The 24018-nt window shown below is 47.9% G+C and overlaps 1 protein-coding gene across 8 annotated transcripts in view; it reads right to left on the reverse strand.

Moving 5' to 3' along the window:
* Positions 1-15671: 15671 nt before the first annotated feature.
* Positions 15672-24018, reverse strand: part of ARMC8 (armadillo repeat containing 8) — a 105369-nt gene continuing 97022 nt past the window's right edge. For 6 of the 8 annotated variants that reach the window (XM_069473186.1, XM_069473184.1, XM_069473187.1 and 3 more), the window contains 2 exons: positions 22648-22741; positions 15672-18212 (listed from right to left, as the gene is read on the reverse strand). In XM_069473186.1, the coding sequence (XP_069329287.1) occupies positions 18179-18212; positions 22648-22741 (128 nt within the window). In that variant the 3' untranslated portion in view covers positions 15672-18178. The remainder of the gene's footprint in view (positions 18213-22647; positions 22742-24018) is intronic. The other 2 variants (XM_069473188.1, XM_069473192.1) reach the window with 1 other exon arrangement.

The following is a 24018-nucleotide window of genomic DNA, read 5'->3' on the forward strand; positions in this document are numbered from 1 at the left end:
AACACTAGGTGTGCCCCCCTCGCCACTCACATGGCACGCCCTGCTCCCAGCTTCCCCCGTGCCAACAGCCTCCCATCCCCGGGAGCCTTCCCCTTGTTCCATTAACGAGCTTTCCCACTCCCCTGCTTGCCTCGGAGAATCTGCCGCACCCAAGTCACGGTGCTGACTCCCTCGCTGTAGCACCTCCGTTCTGCCTTGGGTGGTCTTTGTTGATTTCCACACTGCATGGCTGTGAGGATCCAGCAAAGTCAGATGGTAACCCAGGTAAGGACAGCTGGCCTGGCGCCCGACAGGGCAGACACACTGAGTCACATCCTGAGGGCAGGTTTCCTTTACATCGAAATAGGTCAGAGGTGGGTAGATTAGCAGGTGGCTTGGCTGGTACTTGTGTGTATGTGTGTGTGTGAAGGGTTTCCCTTTGAAAACACCAAGCCAGACTACTCCTGTCAGTGAGCGAGGCCCCAGTGTCCACCAAGCTTCTTTGTGTCCTGATGTGAACAGGTCTGCTCAGCACAGACAGGGCACGTGGGCAGACACAGAGCAGCCCCTCCCAGGCTGCCCAGTGCACACCAACCACCTGTGGCACTGTGAGACAGAGCCCAGCTCTCCCTCCTTAGCCCCCACAGCAAAGACACCGTTTCTGGGCATTCCCATCAACACTGGCCTCTTCTTCCCTCTTGGTGGGGGGCAGGCTCCCTGTGACAGGTGGTTTACATGGATCAAAGCATTGAACGTCCCATAACCCCATGGGTGAGTGTGATTGCCATTATCTCCATTTTACAGGTGAGGCACAGAGAGGATGAGTAACTTGCCTGAGGTCACCCAGCTTCTAGGTGGAAGGGTGAGACTTCAAACCCAGCAGGAACTGTGCTAGCAAATCTTGCCCCCAAGACCAGCACTAATAGATGTTCCCACCACCCTCCCCAGCCACTCTGACAGTTCCTCTTTTGGCAATCCCTTTGGATTCAGAGCCAATGACGTGGCAGGGCCAGTTCCTTGGAGCAGGGAACAGCAAACTGCAACTCTCAGCCAAGCACATTCACATGCATTTGGCTCTTTGCTTGTCAAAGTCAACTCAGTCCATTAACTGCGTCTTTCTGGCAAAATTGAAACTTCATCCACTATTACCCTTTTCAGATAAACCTCTCAGCCTTGGGGCTTGCTGCTTGCCTGTGCCCTCCCCCTGCCCCCAGCCACTATCTCTGGAACAAGAACGATGTGTCAAACAAAGCAAACAGCCAGGTTGGCAAATCAGGGGGTTCCCATCAACCTTCGAAGTGGCTTTGGGGCCAGAGCTGCCATGGGGTCTGCGGTGCGTGTGGTGGGCTGGGGGTTCTGCTCAGCCTCAGCAAATTGGCCTTAAGAAAGGGGGTGGGGGCCCTGCCAGGGTGATCACAGTTGCTGGCCTCTGTGCTGCCCAGCTGGCCTCACCCCAGGCCCAACCCGTACCTGCTGCACCCCAAACCAAATGGGCTCTGTGTGTGTGTGTGTGTGTGTGTGTGTGTGTGTGAAGAGTTTCCCTTTGAAAACACCAAGCCAGACTCTTCCTGTCAGTGAGCGAGGCCCCATTTTCCAAGGAAAATGATGCAGTTTCCAAGCTGGAAGGGCTGATGCTAGTAACACAGGTTCCCATTTTCTAGATGCAATTCCAACAATCCCCAGAGCTCTGAAAATCAAAAGCTTTTTAGTATGTTTGATGCCAAAACTTAAGTCTCACTCAGTGTGAATATTCACACAATTCACTGCAGAAGTACCAGTGTGTTTGGTTATTGGGTGTAACCTCAGACCCTGCGGAAGGCATTGCGTAATACACAACACGCCTACCGTACTACCTTTCTCAATCTGAAAACCTCAGAATTCTGAATCATGTCTGGCCCCATGGTTTGCGTGTGCGATTCCCGACAGACCTGTAATAACTAATGCTAAAGGTTTTACACGGATGATCCCATGAATGCCTTACAACAACCCCGATTTTATTATCTGCACCCTACAGATGAAGAACTGTGGCCAGGAGCGGGGGTGACTTGCCTGATGCCACACAGATGGCAGCAGCAGACTCTTACTTGTGGTGCTGGACGGATTCCCAAGGGATCCCTGAGACCCTTGACTTCAGAAGTTTGCAAGGAGACAGCCCTGGGTGTGCACATCTTGGAGACGCAGGCACAGCAGCATCTGAGAGGCTCTGAGGCCGAGGCCAGAGCCCCGATCAATGCAGCACTTCCTAAGCTACTTTTGTCAAGGAGCCCTCCCTTTGGTGTTTTTGTTTTGTTTGTCGTCTTGATGTTCCTTAAGGATCCACTTTGGGCCATCCTGACTTGGCTCAGACCCTGTTCTGCAGACAAGGGTCCTGAGGTCCCGGGACAGGAAGGCTGTGGCCAAGGAGATAGTGGCCAAGGATGTAGGCGATGGATCTTCCCTGGAGGGGCGACGGCAATGCTCCTCCGCCCAGCCGTGGCCCCACCCTCAGCAGGAGGTCGGATGGGTGTTTCCCGAGTCAGGGTAGGGAGCCTAGAGATGAGAAAGAAGCCAAGTAGTCCTGCCGCCCATTCACCCTGCTGCAGGTGGAAGGATGTGAGGAGCTGGCCGCCGTGTCTCCCCGGCCTGAGGTTTAGCTGATTTCTGCCATCCTGCAGACCAGGCTGGGCAGACACGGTCAGCTATGGTGGAAGCAGGAAGTGAGGCTGCCAGTCCTCCTCTGCCCCCAGCTCCAGGCACTCTGCGTTTCAAAGGCACAGAAAGGCCGTGGCTGATGCAGAGTGTGAGTGCACCCGTGGCTGAGAGAGGTGGTCAGGAGATGTGGCCAGAAGTGGCCACGAGGTGTCTGGATGGCAGGGCTAAATCCAGGCTGGAAGGGCAGCCCCTCCTGGGAGGAGCAGGTCTCTCCCTTGTTCTCCGATTGCTGCAGTGGCTGTTCACATCTTTGGAGGCCCAAGCAGCCTCCTCAGTGCAGGAGCTCTGGGCCACTCCCACCTCACCTCCCAGACATCTACTCCCGGCCTGCTGCTGAGTCTGAGAGCCCAGGAGGACCCTGAAACCATCAGTCTGTGGCTGTAGCTGCAAACTTTAGCCAGCATCAGGATCCTCTTGACATCTCGTTGAAACACAGAGTGCTGGCCCCACCCCCAGAGTTTCTGACTCAGCAGGTCTGGGGTGTGGTCTGAGAACCTGCGTCTCTAACAAGTTCCAGGGACTGCTGGTGTTGCTGGTCCAGGGACAAGATTTTTTGAGCCTTTGCTGTTAAGGAAAAGGCGGCCCCTCTCTGGCGTTAGTGAAAACACCAGGCAGTTTGGAAATTGGGACAGAACATTTCTACAAAGTATTTCAGAGCTAAGCAATAGTCTATTCTGGAGAAACCTGAACGATATCCCTCCAAAAGGAGAGATTGGAGACTGATAGAATTCAGACAACTCAGGAGAGAGAGGAGATTTAACTCAGCTTGGAATCTAAAACAAGAAATCTCTCTGCAAAGAAATGTCAGCAATTGGCCAGGCGCGGTGGCTCACGCCTATAATCCTAGCACTCTGGGAGGCCGAGGTGGGAGGATCGCTCAAGGTCAGCAGTTCGAGACCAGCCTGAGCGAGAGTGAGACCCCCTCTCCACTAAAAATAGAAAGAAATTATCTGGACAACTAAAAATATATATAGAAAAAATTAGCTGGGCATGGTGGCACATGCCTGTAGTCCCAGCCACTCGAGAGGCTGAGGCAGAAGGATTGCTTAAGCCCAGGAGTTTGAGGTTGCTGTGAGCTAGGCTGATGCCATGGCACTCTAGCCCAGGCAACAGGGCGAGACTCTGTCTCAAAAAAAAAAAAAAAAAAAAAGAAATGTCAGCAATTGGCTTTGATTTGCTTGAGGGCGGGACACATACCTGAGGCTCGTTGTCAGAGAGTGTATTCCGTTCCTCTGGCTGCCCTAACAAATAACCACCAGTGGGGAGGCTTGAAACAACAGAAGTTTATTCTCTCACAGTTCTGGAGGCAAGTCTGAAATCAAGTATCAGCTGGCTGGTGCTGCCCCCTGAGGCTCCGGGGACTTCCTTGCGTCTTCCAGCTTGCAGGGGCCACCTGGCATTCCTTGGTGGCTTGGGTTTGTGGCTGCATCACTCCAGTCCCTGCTTTCGTTCTCGCGTCGCCTTCTCCTCTGCCTCTATCTGTGACGAATCTCCCTCTGTCTCTCTCTTATAACGACACTTGTCACCGGACTTAATCCAGGAGAAGCGCTTCCTCTCAAGATCCTTAACTTAAACATATCTTTTGCCAAATAAAATCATATCCACTCTTTTGGCATTTAAGACACTGTTCATAGATTCTGGGGACCAGGAAGTGAACGTTTCTTTGGAGGGCTGTTTTTTCACCCTGCCACAGTGGGATGCTGTAGCCTGTTCACACTAGCTTGCAAGACCTTATGTTGTAAAACAGCCATATTAAAAATTTAATGACATAAAATTACACTAAATTGCATGAAAACAAAAGTAATAAGTATTCAAAATATATCACTTTAACTATTTTACTACATTTTGCTATCATCTGTGATCCTCGAGGTTACGCTGGAAACGCTATGTCATTGTGCACCACTGCACATGTCTTTCCAACTCTGCCTTCAGTGACGTCACATTGGTGGCTTGGAATCCGCCACAGGAGGGGTGTTTACACTACGGAAATTGGTAAATGCTCCAGCTCAGGGCTTTTTGCTTTGGAGAGCCACTGGAAAGGGTGGTCTCCCTGCAGGGTGACAGAGATGGCCAGTATCTCAGGTCGACTCAGGGAAGAGAGCTGTGGGGAAGCTACGCCCCTGCTCCCTGCAGGAATCCCAGGTAGCAAATGCTGCCCCCTGTGGGTGGAGAGAAATAGGGTCACTGTTCCTTAAATGAGGAGCCTCCACAGAGACGCAGTTGCCAGGAGCTAGGCGTTACCTCACACCCAAGGCTGGCAGGAGACGGGCATGGGCTGGGGGATGCCCAGGCCACGTGGTGTTCCAAAGGGTGTGGCAGGAATGAGAAGCCTGTGAGGAGCCCCGTCCCAGCTGGAACATTTGTCGCCCTGTGTGGCCTTCAGAGGGCAGCACTGAGCTCGTCTGAGGGAGGAGGCTCGCTCCTGGACAGCCATGAAGACCACCTGGCACGTACTCAACACTTACGGTGGCCTCACACTGTGCCAAGAGCTTTAGGTATGCTCCTTACCTCAAACCCCCACAACCCCACAACGCAGGTGTTATTGCTGTCATTTAACAGATAAGGAAACCAAGGCTCAGAGAGGTTGAGTCACTTGCCCGAGGTCACAGAGCAGGTCACTGGTGGAGATGGGATTTGAGGCCAGGTCTGACGCCAGAGCCTCTGCTCCCAACCACTATAACATCCTTCCTTCCTTCTGACATTCATTCATTCGTTCAACAACTAGTGAGCAAATTTCTCACGGAGAACACAGAATTTGGAAGGAATAAGAGTCACGTGCTGTGGTGGCCGCACCCGCGTGCCGGTTGTTTGGAGACAGGCCCAATTTTCCATACTCTGCCTGGCTGTCAGCACGTCTTGGAGTTCCGTCTGGGAAGTGTGGCCCCTGCAACTGAGGGTACGGAAAGCGTGGGGGCAGCCACAGGAGGGTAAAGAAAGCACTGTGAGCAAAAGGGGGTCAAAGGAAGATCTCTGCCTACTGGGAAATGCAGGAGGCGAGACCTCCAAGAATGTATCGAGATACTTTCCCCTTGGCCTGGGCTCTCCATGCTGAGCACCTGCCACCTGGCCCTCTGAGGCTTGCTGGCCAGCTCAGGTAAGACACTTCCTCCATGCCCACCCCTGGACCACTGTTTTCTTGTTGCCTCAGGCAGAAGTTTTGGCTCTGCAGTCTGCCTGGCCAGGACACTGGTCCTTCCTCCCCTTGCAGTCACCTACTCTGCCCCAAGGCCTCTTTAACAGGGTGGAAGCATCAGGATCATTCCGGGGGACTGTGGAGTTCCTCCTCCTCCGTCCCTCTCCTCCCAGGCGCATGGCGCTGTCCCTCCTTCCCACCCTGGACCAGCCAAGGTGCTGCGAGGCCTCTGCTGGCCTGGCTGGGGCTCTGGTTAGCGTTGCTCAGGGGATGCTCATTTGGGGGTCTGGGGTGGTGTGGCATTTGGGTGTGGGGGCTAGAGGCTCTCAGGGAGGCTGAGAGCTGAGGCCGCTTCTGGGGAGGGCTCGAGGGGCGGTTTTGTCTAACCAACTGGGGAAGAGTCACTGAGTCTCCAAGGCAACTTAACCAGAGAGGAAGATGTCTCTAGGTAGAAACTCGGGCTCCACACAGCTCACACAGCAGCAGGGGCAGAGCCCAGTGTTTTCAGGAAAACAGCACTGGGGGTCATAGGCCAGTAGACTTGGAAGGTGGTGGGGTGGGGAGAGCGCTGGGCTACAGGACTGTCCACCCTGGGAGGCCACAGGGTGGAGGAGGTAGAGCCTAGCAGGGAGAGGGTGGAGTGACGCCCAGGGAATCCTGGAGGCTGTGGGTGCTGGGGATGGGAGGAGCTTGGCCTCCGAGAAAGAACCAGGATTGCTTGTAGATGGAGAAGGTAGCCACCCGTGAAGTGTGGCCTGAGAAATGCTGGGAAAGCCTAACTGGGCCCCACTGACCTACTGTTGCTGTCTAAAATTCCACTGCAGGACTCAGCTCCTAGTAAAGATTCCTGGGAAACATCTGGCTTTTTGAGCGGGGTGCTGGAGAGAGATGAAGGTGGAGAGAAGTCCCCGACAGGCATGTCCCCACCGCCCCACCCAGGGCAGGCCGAGGTAGGATGAGCTCTGGAGAGCCCCTGGTGCACCAGGGGAAGTGGGCCAAAGGCACCTTAAGGTGGAAGGTGTAGGTGATGAGATAAACAAAGTTACTTAGAGCTGATGGACATGAGGATATGGACTTTTAGTTTCTTGTGTGTATGTCTTCCCAGGAACAGTTGCCGCAAGGATCACTACATACCACAGATGCTGCATGACACCAGGAAACAGGGCCTCATCTCCTTGTGTCCATGTGCCCAGGTGATGGTGCACTGGGCATCACCTTGGGTACGGAGGCATGGCCGGGGAGGCCATGGATAAAGGGAATTCTAAGTGTGCACAGCTTCTTGGACGTCTGATTGCCTGGTTCTCACGACTGCTGCCCTCATTTAAGACGCAGGCACTCACACACTACGGTGGGGTAGGACCCAGGCATCTTGGATTTTCACATGGAGAATGAATGGATGCCTCCTTTCTCTGCCCTGCCCACATGGAAGTTTTGCCCCCACATGAAGACAAATCTAGTGCTGGTGGGTGACCACGGTGGATGTCAGGGATTGGGCTGCTCAACCTCCGCCCCACCCTCGTAGGGAGCTTTCTTTCCTGCACTGCAGAGACTGAAAGGCCACACATTCTGTTACCCAGACTCCCTTGCAGTCGGGCTTTGGGTGCAGACTGGATTCTACCGTTTGGATGCACTCCTGGAAAGGCTGGAAGGAAGTGGTGGAGGCCGTCTTCCTGCACCTTTTAGCAATCGTATTCCAGTGCACAGGCAAAGAGGTGGAGGTGAGAGGCGTTCTGTAGCAGGCTCCAGCATCCACTTCCTAGCTTCCTGGGTCTGAATGGCTGCTGTGGCAGACGTGGTGGCTGGACTCTGACTCCAATGCCCAGTCACCAGCTTTGTGATGGTTGAGAGGTGGCTGTGACAGTGGAGGCAGCCACAACGGTGACAACATCCTGACCCCTGCTCCAGTTGTGGTTCTTGAACTCACAAACCCGGTGGCAGCCTCCAAGGTCATGGTATTCTAGAATTGTCCCTTGAGGCTCAGCCGGGAGCACACTCCTCCAGCCCTTCCAATATTTTTTCTTTAAGAAACTTTCTACTTTGAAATAATTATAAATTCACAGAAGTTGCAAAGATAGTACAGGGAGGTCTTGTGTAGCCTTCATCCAGTTTTGCCCAGTAGTTACATCTTCCCTAATTGCAGTACAATATAAAAACCAGGAACTTGATGGTACAATGTGTGTGATTCCATAGTCTTTTTATTACATGTGTACATATCAACCTGCATATCAACCACCATGGCAATCAAGATATACTGTTCCATCACCACGAAGCTCTCCTGCACCCCATATAATCACACTCACCCCCTTTACTCCCTCCCATCCGTAACCCCTGGCAACCAGAAATCTGTTCTCCATCTCTGGCATTTGCAAGAATGTCATACAAATGCAATCACACAGCACATAAACTTTTGAGATTGGCTTTTACCCCTACTCTTCACAATGTCCTTGAGATCTGTCCAAGTGGTACTGTATGTCAGTAGTCCATTCCTTTTTATTGCCGAGTAGTGTTCCAGGGTACGGACGTACCACAGTTCAACGACTTACCTACTGAAGGACATTTGGGTCATTTCCATTTCTTGGCTATTGTCAGTAAAGCTGCTTGGAATATTTGTGTACAGGATTTTGTGTGAACATAATTTTCATTTCTCTGGGGTAAATGCCCAGTAGTCCAATTTCTGAGTCATATGGCAAGTACATGTTTAATTTCTTAAGAAACTGCCAAACTATTTCCCAGAGTACCATTTTACATTCCTAGCAGCAATGTATAAAAGATCCAGCTTCTCTGTTTTTCTGGCATTTGGTATCGTTGCTATTTCTTATGTTACCAGAGGCATGACTGAGTCTTCCCTGTCCACCAGTTTCTTTGTATTTCCACTTGGAAAATGCGGGTGCTTTGAGGATGCTGGGGGACTATCAACCTCACGGTTATACAGCAACCCACCCCCCACGCCCATTCTCCATTAGCTGGAAAAGGTAGTGTTGCCAAATATTCATTGTTTAATGGATATTCAAGTTTAAGTGGTGTCCTGTATTTTTGTTGCTAAATTTAGCAACCCTAGATAAAGGTTGAACTACTTGAACCAGTCAAAAGTCTGACAGTACCACACTCAAAAACAGATCATTTGCATACTTTTCCTAGATATAAGCTCCCAGAAGCAAAGATTACATCTTTTTGTACTTTTTATTCCCAGGATCCAGGACAGAATTTCTCAAATTCTAAATTAATTGTGTGTGACTTCATGAAGTTTTTTCTTTTTTGAAAAGAGAAATGAAAATGCTTTGGTTAAAGGACCCGCACAAAACAGCTTATATCACTGTCCAGAGTGGGGTGGGGGGGTTAAAAATGTTAATTAGAATTTATTAGGCTTTTAAAAACTCAAACATAAAAACTAATGAAAACAGAAACAACACAGGAGGCTTCAGGCCATGTCCCTTTAAGGTGACTTACTGTGCCCGCCTGCTTTCCCACGCAGGCTCAGCGTGGCCAGAGCTGACTGCGTGGCCACCGTATTCTGCTGCTGGAGAGGGGCCTGGAGCCTCACAGCCGGCACACAGTGAATACAGTGGATGACAGAGAGTTTCCAAGTCCAGCTTCTGTAGTTTGAGTAGCATTGTTTTTTGCAACATGTGATCTTGCAAGAGGATTGACCTGTGTCTATTGGCCAATCTCGGTTGCTTAATGGCAAGCATCCTCATTATTTTGTCCAGTTGGTTGCAGTAGACATTCACTGTAATCGACTGACCAGGTTTCATGAAGCCGTAGTGGATAATACCAGCGCTGGACCACCAAACACACACCATTAGCTTTTTTTGAGGAATATTCGGTTTTGGACTGTGTTTCAGCACTTCTTTATCCAACCATTGTACGGAATGCTTGCGATTGTCAAAAAGAATCCATTTTTCATCACATGTAACAATACGGTGTAGCAATGGTTTGCCTTTATGTCAGGACAGAAAAGAAAGGCAAGCTTCGAGATGATTTCTCTTCCGATGCTCGTTTAATTCATGCGGAACCCATCTATCCAGCTTCTTGACCTTGCCAATTTGTTTTAAATGGTCCAATATTGTTGGAAGAGTAATGTCAAACCTTGCTGCTAATTCATGTGTAGGTTGAAATGGATTCTCTTCCACCACAGGTTTGAGCTCATCATTATCCACCTTGGTCTCAGGTTGCCCATGTGGCTCATTTTCAAGATTAATATCACCAGAATGGAACTTCTCAAACCATCAAAGTACTTTGTGTTCATTAGCCATGTCCTTCCCAAACACTTCCGTTGTGGAGCTGTCTGCGCTGCATTGGTTCCATGACAGAACTCATATTCAAAAATAACACGAATCTTTGACTTATCCATGTTTTCACAAAAATTGCTCTAAAAAACATTTGAAAGATAATCACAAGCCAAAACATGCATTTAAAAGAATGAGGATGTACCTTCACAATTAAAAAAACAAAACAAAAGAAGTGTCAAAGTGAAATGTCAGAGATATTAACTGTCAAACTTCGTACTTAAGGAAATCAGGCATTCCATACTTAATAACATAACAAATGCCAGCTCCTATTATCATTGCTGCTGTTCTTGGTATTTCCTGCAAAGAGAAAGCGATTTCACAGGAATGCAGAGTGCTGATTGGTAGTTGGTGATCATGTTGCCAGAAAGCAAAACATTTCTTTTCAAATGAAACAATCGTTTCTTTTATATTTTGCCAACGTTCCCAGTCTCCGTGCTCAGTGCGGCCCAGAAACGCCCTTTAATGCTGCCCGTGGAAGCCGGGACAGGGAAGCCGCCCACAGACCACTGGCATTGGGCTTCCACCGTTGGAAGTTTTCAGACAAAGACACACAAGCCCCTCAGGGTAAGTCATCAAGGCAGAGTTGGTGTTTATTAAATCTGAGCTGAAAAGGAGTTTGTGACTGTGTTTGGGTGTGTGGGGGGACTGATAATAATTATTTGGCAAATAATTATTCACTCTAATAAAGTCCTTTTCTGAAAATTTGGGTCATTATATAACTTGAGTATCAATACTAAACTGTTCTGTGTTTTCACAGAATAACAGTGTCGCTTTTTAACACTTCATTAAATTTTTTGCTGCTTCTGATTTTGGAGTCATATATTCATTGCAAAAGAACTTTTGCATTTCCCTATGGAAACCACTGGGAAAACTTAATGAACTTTCCGGAGGCCTGTTTCAAAGCCAGTTGGAGGCCAGATGTGGCTCCCTTACATGCTCCGTGCCTCACAGGCCCCACGCCAAGCCCCTAGAGGGTTGCTGAGAAGCACGGGCTGCACAGAGGGGCCTCTGCCTGGAGCCTGCTGTGACCCTCAAATCCCTCAGCCCCACGTTTGAGGTGATAGTTTAGGACCTTCCCCTTCATGGGGAGCAGCCTCTGGGAAAGGAGGGCTGGGTCATCACTACCTCCAAATCCAGTTGAGAACTCCAAGGGGTCCAGAGCCCACGTGACTCAGCCCATTCCACATCCAGTGGGAGAACTGGGTCTGGCCTGTGCTGTTCCTGTCCCTGGGTTCCATGTCTCTAGTCTGAGCCTGAGGTGAGGTAGAAGGGGTTGGGGATGAATATCCCGGGAAAAACCAAACGATGTGAGAGCTGGATTCTTGGGAGAAGGCCACATGACGCTCTGAAATGGTAATAACCTATGTGTGTCTAAATGTTTGGGTTTTAACCACTACATTTGTCTAAATGTTTGATATGCTCATGGTCTCAAGATCTGAAATCCAGCCAAGTCAGAATAGGCGGACAGAGGGCAAGGCAAGGCGGGCAGGAGCTGACCTGTGCTGGCTCTTGCTTAATCCTTGCCACTGCCAGCTGAGGAACCAGCTGCGGGTGCCACGGAGTTTAGGGAGTCCGGAAACCCTGGGAAGTGTTTCTCCCTGTGGAGACTCTGGAAGGTGAGCCCTACAGAGCCAGCTTTCCTCCGGGCCTGCCCTCAGAGAGAGCCCATGATGCATTTTGCTGTGTCCAGGTTTCACGGGATATCTTCATCCGTTTGGGGTAATTAAAAGCAAATAAGTGTAACTGAGGGTCAAGTCTAAGGCAGGTGACTCTGTTGGGAAATACTGATTGGGACTGTGGGGAAGATTGTGAACCTGACTTTTGGCCTGAGGTGATAACAAGCAAAGGGTCTGAGCCTGGGCCACATCCTGGGAATACGCACACAGCCTCCTAAGGACACTAGTTTAAAGCAGCCTTGTTGGGGTGCGATGTTCTGCCCATTTGTTTTGATGTGTCATGCCCTCTCAGTTTGGGGGGTACTTTCAACATATCCAGTACTTTTCCTGCTAAGAAAAAGGCACTGGGGGAGGAGTCAAGGTCTCTGGAGACAGCAATCCTGGGTTTGAATCCTGGCTCCACTACTCCCCAGCTGAATAGCCTCCAGAAAATTTCTGACCTTTCCTGGGCCTCAGTTTCCTCATCTGTAACATTGGAGATGATAGACCCATTATAACCCCAAACTAACAACTGCAGAATAGTAATCTTCCTCATAGAGCTGTTGTGAAGATGAAAAGAGACAGGACGTAAAGCTCTTGGCCTGGTGCTGACATGTTAGTGCTCAAGGAATGCTACTCTTTCTAATTAATCCCTAGTCCCTAACACATGCCTTCGGCTCCCCTTTGCCGTCCCTCCCACCCTGACCCCTAACTTCACGGGCAGTGGTGTGGTTAGACCTCCCTCTTCCTGTTTCTTTGTGGATATGGGTGGGGCAGGACTGGGACAGGGCATCCTGCAGAGCGTCTGTCATCCCACAGGCGGTGAGGCTGAAGGAGCGGCGGGCCCCACTGAGGCGCTCGGCATCGCCAGGACGTGGAGTGAGATGGCTGTGCTGCTCTTCTGGAGCACGTGACCAGGGTGAGATGGCAGCGCACTCGGCTCTGCTGCACAGAAGGGACCTCCCGAATTGGAACCTATTATTTTAAGCAACAGTACTTTTTTAGTTTAGCTGTCTTTCATGGACAATGAAAATACTAGTATACACTTTCCTGCCTTATTTAAATAGTGTATAGAACACACACTTTTTTTTCGGTCTCTGGGATTTTACAGAATAAATGGACATCAGTTATTACACTTTGCTGTGAGATATGGTGTCATCTCAGAGAATACTGTATTACATGGGACAGTGCTTCCCCAACAATAAATCTACTATATGGGTGAAACGATTTTCTTGCTTAACTTAGTAACAATGACTTGAAAACAGTGCAACAAGACTGACTATGACACTTGCAGGCACACTGATGTGGAGGTAGATACAAATCAGCTTTGAGGACCCGCTCGTGCCGCCTGCCCAAGTCACGTAACAGTCACCGAATGCTGCCGGACACGCCCATCTGTGGTTCTCCACGAGTCAGGGCATGTTCATAAGCAATGCACGGAAGTTACGTTTGGGACCAGGGTTCATCTAATATACTTCATGCTTTCCTCCCCCATTTTTTTGGTTTCTAATTATGGCTGAAGTTTAATTTTAAAACCTGAGAGCTCCTAGTGGGGCCAGGTTGCCTTCAGCTTTCACCAAATTGCCTGGCATAGCCATCCCTCCATGGTTCGTCCCTTAATGGGCACAAGACTTCAGTAGAAAGTAATTATGACCCCCTGGGAATATTATCACACAGTGTCACTACTTGTTACCAGTTCGCTCTTCAGTATGTTTGTAAATTCATCAAGTCCAGGCCTATTCATTCCTTTTGGAGGAAAAGGCCATGTTCTTCTACACCATGAGGCAAATGCCGCCATCTCCTTGTCATTTGCTGGTTTTCTCTAGAAGAGGTCACGCCTATGACTTGAAGCATTCTTAATGGGCAGTTAGCTCCCAGAAGACCTCTTCATGGGTACATTACACTTCCTGTCAGCCTGGCATGAGGCACTGCGTGCTAGGCCCTGTGTTGGTCCTAGGGACAGAAGGATGAGTTAGGCTGTTTAAAGGTGGGAGCCAACGCCCACGACATTGGGTGGGCCCTACTGTTTAAGGCTAGTGTTTACCATGACCTTATGTGACCCCCGCATGGAAACACACATGTCCATAGCACTCATCAAGATCTATACTGGGCCCCCACGAGAAACAATGTGCTCAACAGAGCCCTCATCAACAGGATCTGTCAGAAAAGCTGGGTCCACTGTTTCAGACCCCCAGACACAGCCCATCATGGGGCTGTGCTCTCCTCTTTGTGAGTGGGCTTTGTGCCCACCTCATAGCTGGCAAACAACTTGGAGAAGCACTAGAGGCCTATGTCTGGGCTGCCACATCACAGGAGTTGTGTGGCTCTGAGTGAGCTACTTGGAGGAGGGAGTGCACCCAGCTGACAGCTATCTGATCTCCCCCGCATCCAGGAAGCCAAGGATCTTTCATCACTGGTGATAAGAGATGGAGCCACCAGGGCTTCTGAAAGCAAGAGAGAGGGGAGGAGTAGGTGGGGGAACTGAGCCTGTCAGCAACATGTGTTTGTCAGTGATGGATCTTTAACCCTTCCCAGGAAGCAGCTGGGGTCAGAGCAGGGCAGGTGGAGGGCAGGAGAGGTGCTGGGTGACAGGACCACAGTAGGAAGGGTGATGACATGCCCCTTTCTCTCATTACTGGTAGCTCAGGGATGCTGTGGGCTACAGCAATGTTGGGCATCTCTTTCCTAAGAGTCCAGAAGGTTCACGGCATAAGGAATGCAGGGAGGGTAGGAGGTTTCTTCAGAGTGGCCCAAATGTCAGCTCTCTCTCTGAGGATGGAACGCCTTGGCAGAGACCCTGGGCCTGGTTTCCCACAACAGAAGCAAACCAGGGGCTGCAGGATGGGTGCTGCTTTTGGCTTTAAAAGCTCTCAGCTCCTGGGTGTGAGTGCCTGACAGGAAGGAGGGCAGGCTCAGCCCCACGGAATCAGGGAGAGTGGTTCTATTCTAAAGACTTGCTCTGGCCTGCCACTCAGCGAGAGGATTAACTGCTTGGCAAAGCCACAGCCAGGAGCTACAGAGATGGAGGGAGGAAAGGTGGCTCAGTAGTCTACTCTATGACCCTTGGGAAGCTCCCTTTTAGCTTTCCCTGAAGTCAGATCCTGGACCAAAACTTCTCTCATGCTGCAAATAAACATGTGCCTCTCTGCCCAGTAACCAGGGAAGAGTAGTGTAAAAGGGCAGGAGGGGGCAGCACCAACCCTGATCCCAAGTGACATGGTGTTGGGACCTCTTTTTGTCAGCCCTCCATCAGCACCTGGGGAGGGAATCCCCCTTTCCTTTCCTTTCTTAGGCCTCACCTCCAAGTTCTCCCTGTGGCAGTTATGGAAAAGGTGGGCCTGCACGGCCTTCCTCCTGTTCTCCTGGCCTCACCTTGGGTCCTCTGAGATCCCCTCCACTAGAATTCCCTCCCTTGCTAGCCCCCTATGCTATGGGGGCAGGTGTCCTTGGCTTTCTGTTTCAAGTGAGGTCCTCAGATAGGAGGTACTGTCTACATTTCAGAGCTGGGGGAAAGAAGGCAGTGCACAGTAAATGTCAAGAGCACCTGTGGGTCCTTGCAGAGGGACAGCAGCTGCTCATCCACTGTGCAGCTGGCCATTTGCCAAACGCTGGGTCCCAGTCCAGCAGGAGGTGGCAGTGGACTGTGGCATACCTATGGGAAGGAGAGGATGGAGGGGGTGTCTTGGTGGCTGGGAGTGGCCACTTGCAAAGGGTCTGCTGGCCTTCAGGAGGTCAAAAAGAGAGGGGTTCTCAAACTGCTGTAGCTGCCTCAGGAGCCATAGTTACCTGAAGGCACCAGCCCCCACCCTGAAATGCAAAGCCATTTCCCAGCCCTTCATTCACCAAGAATCACAGTTTTCAAAAGCCAGTACACATTATCTTCTAATGTTTCCTAATGTTTTAGACATTTGGAAAACAGACTCCTTTTTAGAAGTTGCCATGATTTTTCTTGGCTTTTATTAGCATGTGTTAAAATCATATTATCCAAACACTACCAGAAGAACATGTATTGTTCTGAATAAAGTGCTTAAGGAAAAAAATGCAACTTATTAAATTGGACATTCTTTTCTAGTTCATAAATTTTGGGTTACAATCAGGGCACAAAAGGAGAAACAGAATGCAGTATTAGAGAGAGCGAGAAGCTTAGTTAAGAACTTGGGTGTAGACATTAGACCATGTCCCATTCTTCCCACTTCCTTGCTGTCTGAACACTGCACCTGCATAAAGCAGCAAACAGCTTTGTTTTAATAAATACATTTCCCTTCATTCAAATCAGAGAAGTTAATTATAGTAAAGCATTTTTTATTTGACCATCTGTTTATACCCACAGGCAAGATTTATCCACAGAGTTTAAGTGAGAGTGTTATTTCATTGGGCCTTCAACTTTCTAATGCTACTTGGGTTCAAGATTGTCTCAGCAATTAATTATTGGTTTCTTTGTATTTACTGGGTACTTTTTAATACCAACACTATGGTGTTACCCACGCCAACGACGGATATTTTCACAGTACTAGAAATGAGTGGGCCTAAATAAGGCTTTATTCCCAATAAACTAGGTTTCTTTAAATTGTTTTTCTCATATTAGCAGTCTGATATCTGCACAAAACCCAAGTCCTGTTGTGACAGATTTTAAAATAAGTGATATTCTGAAAAAATAATAACTTGGAAATCTCTGTGTTTGAATCTTGGGTGGTCATGTTGAGAACAGGAAAAATTGTATTAAATACATTTTAAAAACATTCACTTGCAATTGAACATATTTAATCTTCCAAGGAAGGTGCAGGTTGGTGATAGGGTGGCTGTGACATGAGCAACCCCATCAGGGGTGGCTGGTAGGCAGGGGTGGGGCCCCGTCACTGGCACACACTCACCACAAGTTTCTGGACTGCGGACCTGGCATCCTGGCCATTATGCCTTTGACTTACTTTTAGCAAAGAGAAAGGAAGGCTGGTTCTACCTCCAAACAGCCAAGAGCAACCTCTGTTGAGTTCACCTTGCAGCTGACCTAGAAGTCGGAGCCGATGCCAGCGCTAAGGGATGCAGAAGGGCCAACAGCACTCACTGTAAAAAGAAGCCATCTTCAGGCACCCTGGGGAGATTTCCTTCCCCACTCTCAACTTGAATGCTTTTAGTTTCATGCAGGAAAAGAGCTTAGCTGCATCTTTTACTAAAATTTCAATCTCATTTTACAGAAGCATACCAACGAGCAATCCTGAGCAACTAGTGTAGATTTTGCTGAATATAGCTAAGAGAAAGACAGCTTTCTAAACTATCCTGTTCTTTGCTTCTTTCTACAGATGTATCTGCAGAACATTCTTTAGTTTCACAGTGATATATGCTGTTTCAGGAAGCACAAGGTGATCTGTTTCCAGGAAGTGATGACCTACTTTTAGTTTGAGCATAAGGTTCCATGACTGGTTCTAATCCAGCCAGATATTGCTACACCAATGGCAGGATTTAGGACAGTTGGAAGGTTCTCAGTCCCCAGTTCCTGTCAAGGGTAGCCTCCCAGAGTCATGGCTGGGCTTTCGCTATCAGTAGTTATATTTCCCTTTGATGGTCCAAAGAACCTACGGTGAATCTGTCACCTCACTATACTCTTCCCTGTACATCTGACTTGGAAGCCTGAGAACGTATTGAATTAGGCTGAAAAAAAGCTCTGTACCTGCTAATATTGACGGCAGTAAGATGCTAGCTTACTATTTTGCACAGCACCATGTATAGTGCCTGTTATTCAGGCCAACTATAGCCAACTTTTTCTTTGTCTTTTTTTTTTTTTTTATAAAGAAAATCTATGTTAAGTTGAGGTTCAGAAATGCATATATTTTTTACTTACAAATATTCATCTGACCAAAATTCAACATAACCTTTATGGAACACTTAACAATTGTTTTGTTTTTAAAATAACATTTCATTCAAACTGTATATAATTCAGTAAAGTTTTTTATACAGCAAGCAATGCTTAAACCCTGGAAAATCTGTAGAAAAGAGATTTTCACACAAAATAAGAAAAGAAAAATCTGAGGTATCCCACACACACACATCCATTCATTCTGGCCCACGTGCACACACGCACAAACACTCTTGCGCATGCCTGTGTGTTCACACAGACATGTTCATTCTCACAAAGTGGCTGCAGCATAGGCAAAAAATTGTAGGTCCAAAGGAAAATGATTGATTGTTCTAATAAAGAGTCCAGGTAGCTCAGGAAAAAAACCAAAACAAAACACAATAGTCCTCTGAGGAAATCACTACCTCAAAAAAAAGTTCTCAAGATGAATTTGAGATCTAAGCCTACTAAATTGCTTTTGCAAAACAGCTCCCTGCAGTCCAAGGTGACTTGTGCAAATAGAAGGAATCAAATGAGGCTAGTTCCTGCACGTCCTTAAACAAGGATGCGGGATGCTCGCAGGTGCCTGGGGGTGCTCCCATCATGCCAGGTATTGCTGCAGTGCTGTCTTTGCCCTGAAATCACAAAGTTCCTGTTAGCCATCATCTCAGCATTATAATGGAGGGAAAAAAATCTGTGGCTATGATGGTAGCTGGGGAGGTCTAAAAAAGTAGATTCCCAGAAGGAACTGGGGTGAGCCCAGGTGGGCACCCACCTCAAGGAGCAGTGAGCAGATATCTCAACCCCACTCTGGCTATATTCTTTCTGTGGTTCTCTCAGAGGGCTCTTCTTGCTCTTAAACCTGCTGTGGTTCAGTGACATTCCACATTCCCTTGTAAGTGCTGACATTCTATAGTTTTCCTTTGTCACTGACATATAGTTGTGATGGATCTGGAATTCTTTACTTTCTCTTACTGCCATTTTACATAGTGGATTTTACATAGTGATGCACAACACTAAGGGAGGACAACGTAGGATTCTGGGAAGCTAAAAGGAAAACTGATCAAGGAAAAAGGTGTTGAGGTGCTGATTAGAAGGTGCATGGCGATGTGGTTCCAATGTCTTAGGACTGTGGAAGAAGGTTACAATCTCATCTTGTTCTTTTCATTATACCTGATGACACCTTAGCTGGTCAATGTGGGATGTAGCCTGTTATGGTGATTGGGGAAGAAAGTGGCTAGGTGGAGGAAAAAAGAGAAAATGTGAACAGTGACTTCACCCAGCAGTCCCCAATCTTTTTGGCACCAGGTACTGGTTTGATGGAAGACAATTTTTCCATGGACCGAGGGTCAGGGGCGTGGGGGGTGTCGTGGGTTTGGGTAGGTAGTGTGGAGCTCAGGAGCTCAGGTGGTAATACATGGCCCACTTCCTAACAGGCCAGGGATCGGTACTGGGCCAAGGCCGGGGATTGGGGACCACAGATTAAGCTATCCTGATCCTTGCAAAAGTGACCTCATTTGAGTTGGGCCCAAGGAGGCCTCCTTTATTACTCCCATCACAAGCTTGGTAAAGTTTCTAAGCATGCTTCAATTATGGGAGTTAAGAAGTCAGGTCTTACCAATGGTCTCCCCTTCTAAGATGCAGAAAGAAAAGGCTAAAATTTTCAGGTACTATTAGCTGATGAAAGTAATACCAAGTAGACTAGGCATGCAATAAGCTGGACTCAAGGGCAGTTTCTACAGTGAAGTAATGGGTATCATCTACAGTTTTTAAAGTAGTATACTAAGGAGTATTCTTGCAATTATGTAAGACTCTCTAAAGAGGATAGGTGTGAATAGTCCAATTCACCAGAACAGAAAGCCCTAGACAGACTGTTACCAAGTTATGAGTGAGCTGGGTTCTACAAGGACATTTTCAGAAGTAAGTTTATGAATGATGCCACAGACCATCCATCTGACTCCCCAAATCCATAAAGAGGCTGAGAAGAGTAGTTCTGATGGAGGTGGGAACCTCAGGCCCCTGCAGTCCTGAGGCCTTCTGAGCCTGGGGTGGAGAGGACTAGTTAGCAATAGCTCCTCATCTGTAAGTGTCTGAAAGTCAAAGGATCACAAGGCCTTCAAGATAGACTGAACCTGACCAATGTCTTCTTTAGGTGACAGACTTCTATTGTGCCATGATGGGAATGTTCACATGAGGGTCTTGATTGACATCTTGTATTACTCTTTAAAGCTGCCAATTCAAATTCCTTCTGGATCTTACTCAGAGGTTGGCTATGTTTGATTATTTTGGGCTTCAGAGACTGTACTTATATTACCTTTCTATTACCATCTAAGGAGTCTTTTAGATGGATGGTTTTGGAGTCAAGATTACCTTTCTTTAGATGGACTTAGGTTGGCTACTTCAGACCTTGATTTTTTTAATGGGGATTTAAGTTTAAGAAGAGCTGAAAACTTATGTGCCACACAAATTTGGGGAAATAGCACCAGACTGGTCTAAGCAACGCAGGCCAAGGCCAAACCTATCCCACCTCAAGCTGGTAAAGCCATTTAGCATTCTAGATCATTCCAGAGATTATTTTAAGTAGAACTGTTTTCACTTCTGAACAAATATGAGAGAAAACCTCCAGTGAACAATTTGGCTCTCAGATAGAAGAGATGGGCTGACAGAGCCCATCATTTAAGCCAGCAGTTGTGGAGGGGGAAGCAGAGTTCCACTCTCAAGGTACAAGCTCAAATCTAGCCTTCAGTATGCAGCTGGACCTGACTTTTATTCAGGGATTTGTCTCTTTAACCTACAGGATGGTAAGCTTCAGGAGGCAGAGGCCCGGTCTGTTTTGTGTGCTGCACAGAATCTGGGACAGCCATTCACTTGAGCAGTAACTAAGTGCCTCTTCCCTTCAGTGGAGAAGCCAGACAAGTTGACAGCTAAGATACAGTGTGATGTGTTCCACAGATGCTGTGGGAGCACAGAAGGAATCTCTGGCAAAGCCTGGGGTGGGGAGGTGCAGAAGGGTTCAGGCAAGGCTTTCTGGAGGAGGTGACAACCTGATCTGAGTTTTGAAGGATGAGTGGCCATTTTCTAGGCATTCTATTCTCTTGCTTTCAGGACACCTTATGTGGCTGGGTCTCTGCCTACCTCACTGTTCCTTCTGCTCCTTTGGTGCATCTTTCTCATTGTCTTCTAAATGTTACAGGGCCCCAGATCTTGGTCCTTAGCCTTCCTCTCTCTTTTTACTCATCCTAGGTGACTTCACCCTGCTCCATGGCTTTAAACACTATCCAAATTTATATCCCAACCCTACTCTCCCCTGAGTCCCATGGATATCAAACAGGCATCCTAAAGTTGGCATACCCAAATAAGAACTCTTGACTCTCCCTAACCCAACACACATCTCCTATATTCCTCACCATCTTGGCAAATGGCAAGTCCCTCTATCAGTTGCTCAGGCTAAAACCCTCGGCATTTTCCTTTCGTCTCTTTAACATCCTATATGGAATCTGTGAGCAAGTCCTGTTGGCTCTATCTTCAGATTAAACTCAGAATCTGACTACTTCTCAATACTTCAACCACTACCACCCTCATACCTTACCTACGTTATTGCGATAGCCTTTAACTGGTCTCCCTGTCTCTATTCTTGCCCTTCTACAGATGATTCTCTACATAGCCACCAGAGCGATCTTTTAAAAATTCAAATTAAATAATGTCTCCTCTGCTAAAAACTCTTCAATGACTTCCTATTAAACTCTGAATAAAAGCCAAAGTCCTTGCCATAGCCTACAAGGCTCTTCATGATCTGGCTCCTCCCACCTATTATCACTTTCCCCCTTATTATTCTTCTCCAGCCCCACTGGTCTTACTGTTCCTTGAATATGCCAAGTTCACTCTTGCCTGAGGGCTTTGAAGCTACTGTCCCCTCCAACTGGGATAATCTTCCTCTAAATGTTGCCGAGATGAAATCTCCCTCATTTCATCCAGGTCTCTGATCACAAGTTACATCCTCAGAAGAGAGGTCTTTATTGACTAACCTATTGAAACTTTCTTTACTCTACATTCCCTTACTTTGCTTTATTTTTCTTCATGGTACCTCTCATTACCTGATATTGTGTTTCATATTCATTTGCTTATTGTCTATCTCCTGCATTAGAATGCAAATTCCATGAAGGAAGGGCATTCATCAATTTTATTTACCATTATATCTCCATGCCTACAACAATGCCTGGTAGAAGGTAGGTGTTAAAAAGAAGTATCTGTTGAATGAATGGAGACCCAGAGAAGAGGGGATTAGGATAGCAAATCAGATGGAACAGAATGTATAAATGCATGAAGGTGTGACACTATACATGGGCGCATACAGCTGGCACACAGGGTGAGCATGTGGGGTGAAGGATAACAAGGGTAGGGCCAGACCATGGGGGTTGAAGGGCTTCTGGGCCATGCTCCAGAGTCTGGAGAATGAACGAGCTGATGTTCCCTGCTTTGTTATTATACACAGAAGTGAGCTGGAAAAGGAAGGCTGTCACAAGGGAGGATGTACAGCTAGGAAAAACATTTTTGGATATTTTGAGGTTAGTAGGGTCTTTGGTTCTAACTCTTGCCTCTCCCAGGAAATGGTGAGCTCTTTGAGGACAGGAACTCCTTCGTGGTCACTGCTGTATTCCTTAGTTACTGCTGTATCGCCCAGCAGGCAGGCCAGGCTGGCACAAGGCAGGTGCTCAGTGAGGTTTTGAGCTAATTAATGTTTTCACTATTGGCTTTTCTACTTTCCAAAAGGCCACATGCATTTCTACTCTAATGATCAAGGGAATGTAAAGGAGTGGCCTCTGGATTCTATCCACTAAGATGGCCCAGACTCACATTAATTCAGAGTAAGGTGAGTGTCTTTAATAACTTGGTAACTATTAGTTTATATCTCACTCAAATGTTACACAGTTGGCTCACAGAAAATTATAAACGAAATCTAAGAACCTAAAAGATTTTAAGTTTGGCCATATGAATCACTAAGCAGCTCAAATCCTTTCATAAAAGACTCCAACACAGCTCAAAGAAAGGCTATTTTATGTTGATACTCACTTGTCACAAAGGTTTGAATCTGGTGACTGACTCAGTTTGTGTAGAATATCTACGATGCCCATGTCTCGTAATTTATCCTGACGTTCTTGTGAACCTAAAAGATTAAAGCTAGCAGGTTACTGGGAATATGTCCCAGGCAGCTGCTCTTTAATGTATAATCAACAACCTAGAGCCTTACCAGTGTCCTTCCCTCCCCACCCCTTCAGCCCCCTTGTTCTCTACCCTCCCCCGATGCAGCTTGATGCTCCTCATGCCTGGACTCTCCAGCAGCCTTCTACCTACTTGCAGTCCATCCTGGGTTCTGCTGCTGGACTAATTTCTCCATGGATTATAGGGTCAAGGTCAGATTCTTCAGCCTGGTACAAGGCCCTGGGCCAATGACTCCCAACTTTAGTCACTTTTTTCAGGACATACCCACAGCCCTGGCATGGCCAGGCTCTTCTTACCCCAAACAGGTCTTGTTTTACCCCTTCTATTCTCTTCTACCCTCCTCTGTCCTCCTAGCACTTTTTGCTATCTCTGAGCTTGCATAATTGGCAGTTCCAATTTCATAGCACTCTGTCCTATCTTCCAATTAGACTAAGACCTCCTTGAGGGTGGCTTTGTCTCCTTGATACACAGCTGGTACGTGGTATCTAGGTCTGTGGGTTGAATACAGTTTCGCCTCCTTGTACTTTGTTTGGGACACAGCTGCTGAGCAGAGTAATCCCCTGGAGTCTTCCCCACTGAAGTGCCTACAGTGACTCACTCATGCACTGGCCCTCTCTAGACCCAGTGAACAAGAATCTCTAAGGATGGAGCCCAGAAAAAAACCTGCATTTTAAAAAGTTTCCCAGGTGATTCTAATGCAGCCAACCCAGCACTGAGACCCACTGGTCTCCTAAATTTGTTTGCTACCTTGGCTGTACACTGGAATCACCTGGGGAGCTTTAAGAAACTCTTAGGCCTTGGTTGGAGCCCAGCCCCAGAGATTCTGATTTAATTGGCCTGGTGATTCTAATATGCAGCCAAAGTGAAGAACCTCTGATCTGTAGAGGACTCCAACTGGCTATTTAATCAGTCATATTGTATGTCCCATTTCTCACCAAGGCACCTTCTTCTCCCCATCATGCTTATCTGCCTTTAGTCCTCAAGTGTGCTTCCTCTGCTCATAATGAAAGGCTCATGCCCCCACTCACTCTCTCCTCTCATCTACATCAAGTGCATCTCACCATCCACCTCATCAGCTCTCTCAAGGTCAGGGACTTTCACTTCTCACTCTCAGCCCCTATAATCTGATATAGTGTTGGCTCCAAAGTAGGGGCTCAGTGTCAGCTGTCCAGCTGCCTCAGGCTAGTCCCATTGATTCTCACACCAGGGCGATCCTGTAGG

The sequence above is a fragment of the Eulemur rufifrons genome, chromosome 7, assembly GCF_041146395.1.
Source record: "Eulemur rufifrons isolate Redbay chromosome 7, OSU_ERuf_1, whole genome shotgun sequence".
In the NCBI taxonomy this organism is placed as follows: Eukaryota; Metazoa; Chordata; class Mammalia; order Primates; family Lemuridae; genus Eulemur; species Eulemur rufifrons.